The sequence below is a fragment of the Amphibalanus amphitrite genome, unplaced genomic scaffold, assembly GCF_019059575.1.
Source record: "Amphibalanus amphitrite isolate SeventyFive unplaced genomic scaffold, NRLGWU_Aamphi_draft 001765F_arrow, whole genome shotgun sequence".
In the NCBI taxonomy this organism is placed as follows: Eukaryota; Metazoa; Arthropoda; class Thecostraca; order Balanomorpha; family Balanidae; genus Amphibalanus; species Amphibalanus amphitrite.
In genome coordinates, this window is record NW_024883258.1 from 64,558 (window position 1) to 78,423 (window position 13,866).

General features: G+C 47.8%; 1 protein-coding gene across 1 annotated transcript in view; it reads right to left on the bottom strand.

Annotated features, from left to right (window-relative positions):
• LOC122375053 overlaps positions 1–8,407 on the bottom strand; it is a 41,480-nt gene extending 33,073 nt beyond the window's left edge. Inside the window, exon 1 of the mRNA XM_043354209.1 lies at positions 7,412–8,407. Coding sequence (XP_043210144.1) covers positions 7,412–7,601 — 190 coding nt within the window. The 5' untranslated portion in view covers positions 7,602–8,407. The remainder of the gene's footprint in view (positions 1–7,411) is intronic.
• Between the last annotated feature and the right edge of the window lie 5,459 nt (positions 8,408–13,866).

The following is a 13,866-nucleotide window of genomic DNA, read 5'->3' on the forward strand; positions in this document are numbered from 1 at the left end:
TTCACTTTTTCGAGTTTAACATGTTTCTAGGCTAGTTTTTGTTTAGCTGATTTCGAATTTAGCAACCATTTGAACATTACAGGGGTGTAACGAAATTATCCGGACATCTTTCTTCCCGCTGTTATTAAAAAGCAACACATTCTGGTACTTTTTATTTTGACTGAGCATGTAGCCACCTTTCATAAAAACACAGTGGCGAATGTTTTGGAGCATTTCAGCCAATGGATTCTCCAGCAAACTGGCTTTGACGCGGACCAACGCCGTCTAAACCTGTGCCTGCGGTTGGGCGGTGCTTGTGGCGGGCGTCTCTTCAGTCACCTGCTGAACAAGAGCCCACAGGTTTTCAATTGAATTGGGATCGCGACTTTTTCCAAGTCATAAGCGTTAGCCCAGAATGATTGAAGGTTCTATCGGCATCACTTCCCGTTCTTTTAGGGACTTTTAAGTAGCGCGCCGCCCCGCATGAAGATAGCGTGGCTTGAATCAGGCATCAGTGCGCGTTCAGAAACCGAGCCCTCCTATACCGTCTGGTTGAGCGCCTCCGACTATTCATTAGCCAGTATGTTTCTCCGGGGTAATACTTGACGTTGATGGTGGTATTATGTGACACTATGTCCTATTGGAGGATCGCTAGGCAACTGAACATGCTCCAGTTCTGGATATTGTCCGGATGTTTGACGGCGGCGAAGGCCAGCAAGTTCGAGCGGCTGGCCGCCCATACATGGCCGATTTGACGGTTCAAAGGATAAAACAGCTCGAACGGCTACCCATCCAACCAGACCACCTCACCCTTATCATTCTTCATCCAGTGGACGCGATCCGGCGTGAGGCGAAAGGATGTGAACTGGTTGTTTTCCCGTCAGTTTCGTTGTCTTTTTCAGTTTGAAGGGCACTAGAACCAAGTTAAAGGGCGGGTAGCGGTAAACCATGATATGGGATCTCTTATTATCTGACTTGGTAAGAATTCGAGTCAATTTGCAGATTGATTGGTGCCGTTTCCTTGCCGCTATCCTGACAACTCTCCTCACCACTTGACAAAGGGCGGCTTTTGTGGTCGCGACCGGGCTGAGTCTGCCACCGAAGTCCCAGCTTATTACACCTCAGGCAGATGTGCAATTGGCTGCTGCTGATGTCTAGCTGCTGGCAGACCAGCTTCTGGCTCATGACGCCGTGGATGCCGCCATGCAATTTTACCACGAAAGGAGAGATTGTATCCCTTTCTCGCAACTGCCTTGGACGACAACTACCATGTGAACCCGTCTGTGAATCGACTCCTACTCAGAGCAACAGTCACATGACAAGGTCAGGTCACTGCTGAGTTGAAAACCGATAGCAGAGGCACGTATTCATCCAATATTCCCACTTCTAACATCAGAAAGTATGAGGAAACTGTGCAAACAGATATGGCAAAAAATAGATGTCCGGATAATTTCGTTACACCCTGTACTGAAGTAGTTTTAGTGCCTTCGTAACAAGTTACGAAGCTGTCAGAGAAAAAATAGCGTTCTGCCCCTCCAACTTTTGCTTATTTGTAGAACTTCGTTGCTTAGCAAACCACTATGTTGTTCGCATTGAGGAGCTTTGAAATGTCTGTGTAATTCAAAATATTAGTTCTGTAATTAAAAGAATTGATTCAGTGTTGCACATAATCTAACTTAACAACCGAGCATTGCAGGTTTGACAGCTTTTTGCCCAACCAGCACCACCTTCCCTGGAAAAGCTCCACCCTTGCCTATGGGGCAAAACATAAGGGACAAAAACACAAAACAAGACAGATAAAAAACAAAACAAAATGAACTCATTACCTAATGAAGTACAGTCTGGAGCAAAAACATAGGTAATAGGTATCTATGTCAAATTAGAATGAAAGATTAAAATCAACCTGACCAGGTCTTACAGTCTGACCTGAGGGCTGTTCACGGACCCTGTGTGCGGTCGGACCGCACACAGCCTCCAAGCTCCGCCCACTGCGTCCCTACGTCAGCCTTGCGTCACCGCACACAGCGACCGCTGTGGCCGGTCGGGACTGGCCACAGCGGACCGTCCACCGCACGCAGCCGTGACGTCAGAGCCGCCTACCCATCCCCTACCCCCACGCCTGCTGGACGTACCGCACACACCGCACGCAGCAGTGTGCGGTGCCCGTGAACACCCCTCTGATCCTAACCGCCTTACTTCACCTAACTTAACCCAATTCAACCTAACCTACCACAACACCTGCAGAAGTACCTTCCTGGAAAATGATGCCTAGGGAGGTGTCCAATTGATTGGAATATTACCATGATTGCTTGTCAAAATGTGTGTCATCATGCTCTTGTTTGACAAGTGATGTATAATAAATGTGACATTCAAAAATGGTCTCCTGACTTGAGTGACCAGAATATTCAAATGATCAGGGTACAATGCTGTGCATCATAGTGCACACTAATCATGCTGTTTTTGTGTAGGCCCTCTGTGCATTATTGTGTACACTGCCATGTGCACCTTAAGGAAAAAAAGTGACTGGTGGTACAAGAAAAGGGTTGCGCAACTGTGAAGTTCATGCCCTTGGTCTTGCTGGAGTCAAATGCCTATAGCTATAGCAGGATCAGTGAGGGCTGTAGACATGCTACATACACTGTGAATTGAAGATATTGGCACAAAGTTCATCCATAATTACTATGCTTAACACCAAATGTAAGAAGCAACATAAATGCCCAGATGATACAGCTCTCTGGTCAACATCACACAAATTTATTGACATACTTTGCAGGTACATATTTACATTAATAGCAAATACTTTCGATTTGATTCAATAACTAGGTGCTAGTAAGCTTGCATTTTTGTAGGTACAACAATGAACATATATTTAATCATAAAAAAACTTTATCGTCGCATTCATCACATACCTTTTTACTGAACAAGTACATATCTACCATGCAATGATTCTAAATTTTGTCCGCAATCCACATATATCTCAACTGACACATTGAAATTGAAATACCCTAGCAAAACCTAGAACTGTACAAAAGAAGAATGCAATGCTACAAGAACTATGAAGTTCTGAAGTTATTCTCACATGCTCGAATGTTGAAACTCTACTTTTGTCGTCCATTTCCACATTTGATTGAGCCATCATATAGAACTGTTTTCACTCTTCAGTCGTAAGCTTTTGCACAAATCTTGAATTTTTACACATCATCTTGAACCATGCTCCAGTCTTTCCAACAAGGTACTATGGAACATCAAAGCAATTTTGATTTGTTACAACAGCTTCAGATCATGATAGGCTTGAAGTTTGTTACACGATTTGCCAGACAAACCTCTACAAAATGTGTATCAATTCCCAAACTAAGCAATTGATTATATCAGTATTTGCAGTTTCCACACAATGTTTCATAATATTATTCGATTTTTATATCAAGAAACCCAAATAATCCACAAACTGTAATTGAAACACCCCCACTTCAAGAGTTCACAGCAATAACAATACAAGTTCAGAAGCAAATAAACATTGCGCCAGATTTCGTATGAAACGCGCCATCATCCTGAAGTTTCTACCACAGACGGTAGTTCAACCGCAGCCGTAGTGCGAAAACCCCTGCCCACCTTACCCCACGGCGGAGCTCGGTTGCAATTTGTAAATACGCCTTCACCATGGGAATCAGCGTCCAAAACTGTATACATGGACCAGTTTTTATGAAAATCTAAGGGGTCCCCCTTCCCCCAAAAAAAAAAACTTTGAATGCCTCTAGGGGCCAAAGTATAATATGTGGCGAAAAACAGACTTCACTATGGGAATCAGCGTCTAAAACTGTACACATGGACCAGTTTTTATGAAAATCTAAGGGGGTCCCCCTTCCCAAAAAAAAAACTTTGAATGCCTCTAGGGGCCAAAGTATAATATGTGGCGAAAAAAAGACTTCACCGTTGGAATCAGCGTCCAAAACTGTACACATGGACCAGTTTTTATGAAAATCTAAGGGGGTCCCCCTTCGCCCCAAAAAAAACTTTGAATGTCTCTAGGGGCCAAAGTATAATATGTGGCGAAAAACAGACTTCACCATTGGAATCAGCGTCCAAAACTGTACACATGGACCAGTTTTTATGAAAATCTAAGGGGGTCTCCCTTCCCCCAAAAAACTTTGAATGCCTCTAGGGGCCAAAGTATAATATGTGGCGAAAAACAGACTTCACCGTTGGAATCAGCGTCCAAAACTGTACACATAGACCAGTTTTTATGAAAATCTAAGGGGGTCCCCCTTCGCCCCAAAAAAAAAACTTTGAATGCCTCTAGGGGCCCAAGTATAATATGTGGCGAAAAACAGACTTCACCATTGGAATCAGCGTCCAAAACTGTACCCATGGACCAGTTTTTATGAAAATCTAAGGGGATCCCCCTTCGCCCCAAAAAACTTTGAATGCCTCTAGGGGCCAAAGTATAATATGTGGCGAAAAACAGACTTCACCATTGGAATCAGCGTCCAAAACTGTACACATGGACCAGTTTTTATGAAAATCCAAGGGGTCCCCCTTCCCCCAAAAAAACTTTGAATGCCTCTAGGGGCCAAAGTATAATATGTGGCGAAAAACAGACTTCACCGTTGGAATCAGCGTCCAAAACTGTACACATGGACCAGTTTTTATGAAAATCTAAGGGGGTCCCCCTTCGCCCCAAAAAACTTTGAATGCCTCTAGGGGCCAAAGTATAATATGTGGCGAAAAACAAACTTCACCATTGGAATCAGCGTCCAAAACTGTACCTATGGACCAGTTTTTATGAAAATCTACGGGGGTCCGAATGTGATTCTGAAAGTGAATCTGAATCTGAGGCTGTCTTGACAGACGGCATAGCTTGAAAAAGTGTACTGAGGTCCTCATAGGTCAATCAGCAGGGGCGGATCCAGAAAATCTCCAAGGGAGGGGCCATTAGAAACCAGGAGGCCCCCCCCCATAATCCCACCTGTTGGAGGCCCCATCTTCCCACTTGTTGGGCCCCCCCCCCAAAAAAAACTGCGTCTATTGAGCTTATCTAGCTGTTCAGGCAACATCTCAACATCTGTGCAGGCTTGGAGGCCCTCTGTGCAGGTTAGGAGGCCCTGTAAAAGTGGTCATCTCTGTGAGTATAAGAGACCTCCAAGTTATGAAAAGCTTTACCAATCTTCTAACAAAGAAGTCTTCTCAGCTAGTCTTCTAAGAAATAACTAAGTGGGTAGGTTAAAAAAAAAAACTCATCGGATTTCGGCCACTTTATTTTCAGGAGTCCCCCTTTTCAGCTTTTTAACTTTTTAACTTTTTATTTTATTTTTGAAAAAAATCGGCCAAGGGGGGGCCATGGCCCCCATGGCCCCCCCCCTTGTATCCACGCCTGGGTCAATGACCTGACCTGACCTTCAGGTGACATTGACATCCACCCTTATGCATGGGAGCAACATCAAATCACATGTTTGAACACTTGAAACCACGAAAGGACTGCAAACGCGCCGCTAATGCGAGCCGGCATGCGCCGAACCGCGATTCTGGCCAAACATGGTCTCGGAAAGAAGGCCAACTTTGGCCTACTTTCCGACCTTTAGGTCGGAATTTGACCTTTAATTGACCTTTAGGTCATTTGGGTCAGGGTCATAAAATTTCTAGGGTAGGTGTAAAATTGATCAACGCGAGGGTACTGAAAGTTACGTCGCGATCAGCCGCTTTTTACGCAAGTTATTTGCGAAAAAAAAAAACTTTAGAAGGGTTGCCCCTTCCCACCTGTGCCGCGAGGGTTAAAACTTCTTGTGAGCGAATTCACGTAATGAAGAAGAATAAAGGCACAATCTACTACAGCAGCCAATATAAGATGACTTAGAACAGGAACATGGGACTAGTTAAATATTGTCCGACAGAAGCAGGCAACAGCTCCGATTGCATATATGCTATGCATATTGCGGAAGGGGCACATTTCGGCCTCGAAAGATACGAATTCTTACATCATAGTAACATATTTCTGTCGTGGTCAATTTGCGTAAAAATTGAACGCCGGGTGATTACCGAGCTATTGTTCTATCCAAATGTTCTGATTCAAACTCGCTCAGGGTTATAGTGCAGGTAAAGGGGGCCCGCTCAGCAGAATGTGTATGAAATATGGAGAGATTCTGAAAAATGGGTGGGGGGCCCGCACACTAGGGGGCCCGCTTTGGAGGCGATGACCCCCCCCCCCCGAAATGAAATCCTGGCTGCGCCACTGCTGCGCGTAATGCTTGACACCTAGTTTTATATTAAAATACGACATATTTCAAACTAGACGTAATGTCCACTAGACATTTAACAGTTTGTTAATCGCCTAGACTTTTAACAAATCAGTTAGGTACACGACATTTGATAATTTTCTCTCTTTGCACTGAAGCAATTGTAAACACTGTCTACGGTGCGGTATAATTTAAGTTTGACCCTCACTGTAAACGTCTCTCCGAACACAGCACGAGAATTGCTAGCTGAATTACTGAGAAAACTGGTCAGCGCACAATGCACATTGATTTCACAGACGACATACGGCCTTGCAGACGACAAACTTCATCAAAATTATTTCTACTTTGCTCCTAGCTCCCAGACTCTCAGCTCGTATTTACAGCCCAGAAGGGATAGACGACCTACCAGGAATTATAACTAAAGTAATTAATAAATCGTGTGACGTTTAACACATAGCAGTACGTACATTACCTATGGGTGTTAAAAACGTATTTTGAAATTATGATTCATATCTGTAATACAATGTGCGCTAACCAGTTTTCTCAGTAATTTAGCTAGTTATTCTCGTGCTGTGTTCAAAAAGATGTTTACAGTGAGGATCAAACTTAGAAAAAAACGAACTATTGACGTTTAACCAATCAGTTACACGACATCTGATAATATTCTCTCTTTGCACGTGAAACAATTGTAAACACTGTCTATGTTGCGGGATTATTGCTTTTTACAGCAATTGCCAATTTTAATTAACTATCGAATAAAAATGTCATTTGAAATTCAAACTACATGCATAGAACTATGATCTTATTTGTCCGGATTGCCAAAATAGGGACAATTTGACCTTTCGGTGACATTTCATGACCTGACTCAAAAGCTGACCGATTTGATTTCATTATTTTCGACTCTATCCAACGCCTTTTACACGCGTCACCACGTGACCAGACGCCCCCAGTTTAAGGGAGGATAGACGTTAAAACGTCCTTCCCTCGCCTCGATGCCACAATCCGAGCACTTTGGCGCCGGTTAAGGTCCTGAATCATGTAATTATAAGTGGATGTGACTTGTGAGTGGATGTGCCTATGGGCTGCGCGAGGCAAGGCGTATGTACGTGTCAGCCCACCTTATATCTATAATGGCGATTGATAGACATTGCAGTGGACGTGTCATGCCGGGCTGTGTCACTCATCCATTATACGTGTCGGCCCACCTGTGATGGCCGCCATTATGCTGGCGATGATGACGGAGACCAGGGTGCCGGCACCGGCCACCTGGTTGATGCAGTAGCCGACCAGGATGTAGGAGGACAGAGACACCGAGCCGGAGGCCCCCACCGTCCAGAGGCGGCGCACCGGCAGCGGCAGCACGGGCGCCTGCTGCTGCCGCTTCAGCCGGAACATGGCGGCGAGTGTTCACGGATACACCGAGGGAGATCCACGGACGTAGCACACTCACGAACGGAGAACGCTCACGGGTGGGGCACTCTCACGGCTCGCGACGCCAAACGGTTATCGTCGGAACACACTCACGGCTCTGATTGAAGCACACTCACGGTTAGTGCCGTCTCACGGTTATCATCAGAGCAAACTCACAGCCTCAGTTGGTGAAAACTCACGGCTCCGACTCACGAGTCACGTCTAACAATAGGAAGACTCACGACTTCGGCTGGCGCTTGGCATACGGACTCATCACGGCCGCCTGAGCTCACTCGTTCATGATGTTCCGATCGTTCCGGTTTCGAAGTTGGCTGTTCCAATTGTTCCGGTTCCGAAACTCGATGTACCGATTGTGCCGTTTCAGAAACTTGATGTTCCGGATCGCTCACTACTCACGAACACACGTAACAGCCGACAGAGTGGTGACGAGATCTCTGAAACTCTGTAACACAATGAATTGACAGATAGTCAATCATTGAATCATCCTGTAGGCAACGCTATTCGAAGATAGAACTGGAGGTGATCGGATTCTTCCTCGTTCGAAGACATGCATCACTGGCGTAGATCAATGATAAGTCGCACAGAACATCCCAAAATACCCACGCCCCACGCTGACCGTCACTCTCCCCGGTCACGATTCTCCAGTGACCCAGGTCAGCGGTCACTTCCTCGGATCACTGCAAATGTCACCGGCCAGTGCCCCAGGTCAGGGCGCGTGCACAGAGGTCGGATGGCGACCCTGTCGCGCTCACCGCGTCACCCCTCAGACTGGCTCCGGGCACGTGACGATGAGGGTCGTGTGCCACCGATAGAGAGATAGGGCCCACATCGCTGTGACGCCGCGCACCGGTCGGTCACAGGTCGTACCACCGACGTGCCGACCGACCGCGGCCCTGGCCGGCGCGATACGCCCTCGATGTGCGCCTTATCGCAGCGTGGCTAGCGGCCAGGGGTATGACGCGACACAAGCCTAAGTTCCTAACGCCGGCAATGGGAACGGCAAATCCGAGAGGACCTATCGCCACTGCCCACTGTATAGGTAATCTGAACTCTAGGTTGGCGCTGCTTGAGTTCGCAGACTTAACCCTCGCATGTGTGCGGCGTTTGCCAGCTTCTAATGTGTAGGGGGGGGGGGGGTCGGTTGGACCCCCCTTGCCGTTTGGCCCCTGATTGAGCTAGAGCTTCGCGGAAAAAAACGAGCGTGTTGCCCGTGACGAGAGGAAGCCGATGATACCCAATTTTAACCCGCGCACCGACGGGGGTCTGCGCCAACTTCGCACCGACGGGGGGGGGGGGGGCGGATGACCGCACCCCCCCCCCCCCCGGAGCTCTCGAGAACGAAGCAAGATAGCGACAAGCGGTGAACGGCATCGGATACGCACGGCCAAGATCTACAATTTTTACAAAGGTCATTTTCAGGTCAGGTCAAAGATGACGTCACAGGGGTCGAAAAAGTCAAAATGGCGGCGCTAGATATGGAGAGAGTTTTTCTCGAATAACTTTCGAATTAGTCAAGATAGGAACAAACTAAGGGCATCATCGTGATCCTCTCGTCAATCCGCATCGAATGATATATATGTTGACCTCGAAAGGTCAAGGTCAAAGGTTGACCTCAGGTCACGTGACCTCGAGGTCATCATGTATATCATTCGATGCGTCTTGACGAGCTGAACACAATGAGACCATCCACGCGTCTGTATCTTGTTCCTGTACGGAGTTATTGGCCAAAAACCTTTGGTGACCTTTGATGACGTCACATGACCTCACAGCTGCCCAACAGCAAAACAGACCTCAAGGTAGTGAAGGTTGATCGTATATGAAGTCATGTATGGTATATGGGGCCATTCCGACCCGTTTTAGTGGTAAAAACAGGGAGTTGATTTTTCCCCCATTGACTTATAATGGGGAGGTCGCGAAATTGACCTGACCTTAGGTCACCGATATCAAAATTCCGAGATAAACAAATTGTAGCTGCTAATGACCTAATAATATCCTGCGACTTTCAAAGGCCTCCGACATCTACTGTAGCTCTGGCACGGTGACAAAGTTGCAAAAAAGTGACTTGAGGTTGGGTCATTCAAAGTGACCTGGTGACCTGACCTTAACCCTCGCCCATGTAGATAGTTTTGCAACCCCCCCCCCCCCCCCTGAGGCTTTTCGGAAATAGTGCAAAAACGGCGGCGCGCAGCGCCGCCAAATTTTGGGTACCTTATGGGGCAAACCTTGCGCATCTTTTGATAACAAAAAATTGACCGGGTCATGTCAGGTCACGGAGTTATGACGTCACAAAGGGAACAGCCTCCGGCCGGATTTTCACAAACTGAGTGCCAACGCCCGAGGTTTCCTGCCGGTGGTACGGACATCGGTTGATGGATCGTGATGAAACTTCCCATGCATGTTGGGGCAAGTATTGGCTATCATATGGTATAAGAAACTTGACCGGGTCAGGTCAGGTCACGGAGCTATGACGTCACAAGAGGAACAGCTCCGGTACTATTTTTGAAAAGCGCCCGAACCACTATTTTGCTAATTCTTGTCACCTCACTGGGAATATGCAGCAATATTAGCTTCTATAGGGAGCAAATGGACCTCCCAAATCCAAAAATACAACCAGTAAAACGCCTTTTGGGCGAAGAACGAGCGAGCGAGATAGTGAGCCCTGCACGTGCGGAAGGGCGAGAGGGTGCTTCCAACGGACTTGCGCAAAGCACCCTTCTAACCGGTCGCTAGCGGTGTGCCAAATTTGAACACAATCGGCCCAGCCGTTCCTGAGATCTGGAAACGGCATTCTGCACGTGCGCACGTGCAAACGGGGTCCAAAATGACTTTTGCACGGCACCCTACTAACTGGTCCCCAACCGTGTACTAAATTTGAGCGCAATCGGCCCAGCCGTTCTCGAGATCTGGAAACGCCCCCTGCACGTGCGCACGTGCAGTAGCACCCCAACCGCAACACATGGGAATGCATTGTCTGGTGGGTGCCTACCTGTATGCCAAGTTTCAGCGAAATCGCACCAGTAATTACCGAGTTACTGAAATGGGAACAAACTTGGCACCTCTTATTGTTGTATTTTGCACGTGCGCTGGGGGTGACCCACATGCATCGAGAGTATCCTATTTTGGGTAGAAGGGATGCTACTACCCTACAAAAGTTACCGCAAGTCAATCGCCCAAGCGGCTGCTGAGATATGAGCCTCTCAAAATCACTACTTTTGCAAAACTGCTTGAACACCCTTGACTTTTCACGTGGCACGTGCCACGGCGGTCACTGAGATGTATCAAAAGTAGTCAATTACGGGGTAGAAGGGATGGGGCTACCCAACAAAAAAGACCGCAGGCCAATCGATCCAGCGGTTGCTGAGATATAAGCCTCTCAAAAGCGTTACAGGCCGGGCCGGGCCGGGCCGGGCCGGGCGGCGGGCCGGGCCGGGCCGGGCCGGGCCGGGCCGCTCATACTGAGATTTTTCCGTTATATTGAAAAGACTCACTTCGCTCGCTGCGCTCGCTCGCTCGTAATCAGATTTCAAAAATTTAAATTTTGATTTTTCGAATTTCTGCCGCCGACTGTGACCTTGCCGACTTCCGGCGCTCCCAACGCGCCATTTTTAGAGCTAAGGAAACGAAATACATGCCAAACGATAGAGAATTGATCAAGGAACACGATAGTGAAGGTTTCAAGTCGATATCTTCCACCGTTTTGCCGCAATCGCCGCGGAAAGTTGAAAAAGTCCATTTTTTCCGAAAATTTGACCTTTGACCGGTCAAAAATAGGTCAAATGTTGACCTAGGACCAAAAAATATACCACCAATCGCGAGATCTCGGCGAGAGCAATCCGTTGGTCTTTTCCGCTAAGCTCTACGACGCTCCGTTTTCAAACGCCAAGGGTGGGGGTCGCACCAACCCCCCCCCCCCCTGCATGGGCGAAGGTGGCAGATCGCCGTTTACGGGCGAGGGTTAAAGGGACACTCCCACCTTAACATTAGTTTTGAGTTGAGATAGCCAAATTGGTGGCCATGGCCTGCAAATACCGGTTTGGGCACTCACAACATCGACAAATGCTTTAATTCGGAGATATGGAATTTCAAACTTGCAGTTTTCGGATTCTAAGGGGCTAGTGCATTGGTATGCCCCCTTAGAATTTGTGACGTCAGCGGAGATCTAACGATTTTTAAATCTTTTACTAAAACGTTTGGTAGCACGCGGTGGTATATGCTGCTTTGCGCGCAACAAATGCCGCACTTTCAAATAAAGTCGCTAGGAACAGCGGAGATCCCAAAAAGTAAACAAAAGTAAAAGTCTAATATCTTGAAAACCGGTGAATATTTTTCGATGAAATTTGGTAGATATTCGTTTTCGCTCTTTCTGAACCGAGCGACATCACTTTCGTGCCAATTCATTAACTTTTTTGAAGGTGGGAGGGTCCCTTTAAAAGGTAGGAGGCTCAAACTTGCACACCATGTGTAAAATTGATGAGGTTATAGTCATACCAAATTTCGCGGCGCTACGCGCCGCGGTAAGCAGTTTTCCCGCTATTCGCGAAAAACCTCAGGGGGGGCGGATATCCACCCCCCCGTCGGTGCGCGGGTTAAGGTCCTAGGTCATTGGTTGACCTTCCAGGTCAGGTCAATGACCCAAAGTCGGGAAATCGGGACCTGTTAGAAAGTCGTAAATTGTGGCTGCTAAGGGGTTTTCCGGGTTGCTGATCACGAATATCGTGTTAGTTTTGATCACAGGTGATATCTTTAAGCATTTAGACCAGGTCGGGTCAGGTCAGGTTAGGTCAACCGGTAGAGGTCATGACGGGTATTCGTAGTACGTAACAACCGCCTCTGGCAGCTTCGTAAAATGTTACGAAGGCACCAAAACCAGGGCTGCGGAGTCGGAGTCGGAGCCGGAGTCGGAGTCGGTCGGAGTCGACAGTTGTGACCGGAGTCGGAGTCGGAGTCAGAGTCGATTTTAGAAACCTGAGCCGGAGTCGAAGTCGGAGTCACCGAAAATCTATCGACTCCGCAGCCCTGCTAGGTCTGCGGAGTCGGAGTCGGGAGTTGGAGTCGGTCGGAGTCGACAATTCTGCCCGGAGTCGGAGTCGGAGTCGGAGCTGGTTTTTAAAAGCCGGAGTTGGAGTCGGAGTCGGAGTCGCCGAAAATCCATCGACTCCGCAGCCCTGACCAAAACTACTTCGTGAATGTTCAAATAGCTTCTAAATTCGAATTCAACTCCAAAAACTAGCCTAGAAACATGTACATAAAGCTCGAAAAAGTGAACCGAGGTCACCAAAGGTCAATGACCTGACCTGACCTTCAGGTGACCTTGACCTCCACCCAAATGCATGGGAACAACATCAAATCACATGTGTGAATGTTTGAAACCACGAGAAGCTTGCAAACGCGCCGCGCGGCTTATGTGAGCCGACATACACCGAATCGCGATTCCGGCCAAACACGGGTTCGAGAAATAGGTCACAGGTCAAAGGTCACTTGGGTCATGGTCATGGAATTTTCAGAGTAGGTGTGAAATTGATCAACTCGAGTGTACTGAAAGTTTCGTCGCGATCCGCCGCTTTTTACGCGAGTTATTCGCGAAAAACCATGGGGGGTCCATCCGACCCCCCTACACATGCGAGGGTTAATGAGCCACTAGCCAGGCCCCAGGGAACAACAGTCGTGATCCAGACCAGTGATTTTCTTCGGAAGACTGGCGAGAATTGATTATCTCAAGGGCATGGAAAGTTTCGTCGCGATCGGCCGCTTTTTCGCGAGTTATTCGCGAAAAACCGAGGGGGTCCGTTTGACGCCCCTCCCCCCCCCCCATACGAGTGAGGACTACGATCATGTGTTGATCACTGAATTTGATACACCTACATGCAGGGCCTATTTTAACATGTTAACTGGGGGGGCAAATGCCCCCGCACTCAACAGAATTGCCCCCCTAGTCGTCGAGATTTGCCCACTATAAAAATGGGCATAAAGGAACAGGGTGACAAACATACTACGTAACTACTGTGACTTGTTTTGCAATGGATGTCAAATGAGTCAGTCTGTAAGTAATGACCAGTGGTGTATCTAAGGGTGGGTCATATGGGTCATACTCATGACCCCCCACCCTCTTGGGGCTCGGGGACACCACAGGCCTGCCAGGGGCACCACCGGCCTGTCAGGGGCACCACAGCTCAGGCCTGTTGGGAGCACCATCAACCTAGCAAGAGCACCATAGGTCTGCCAGGGGCAC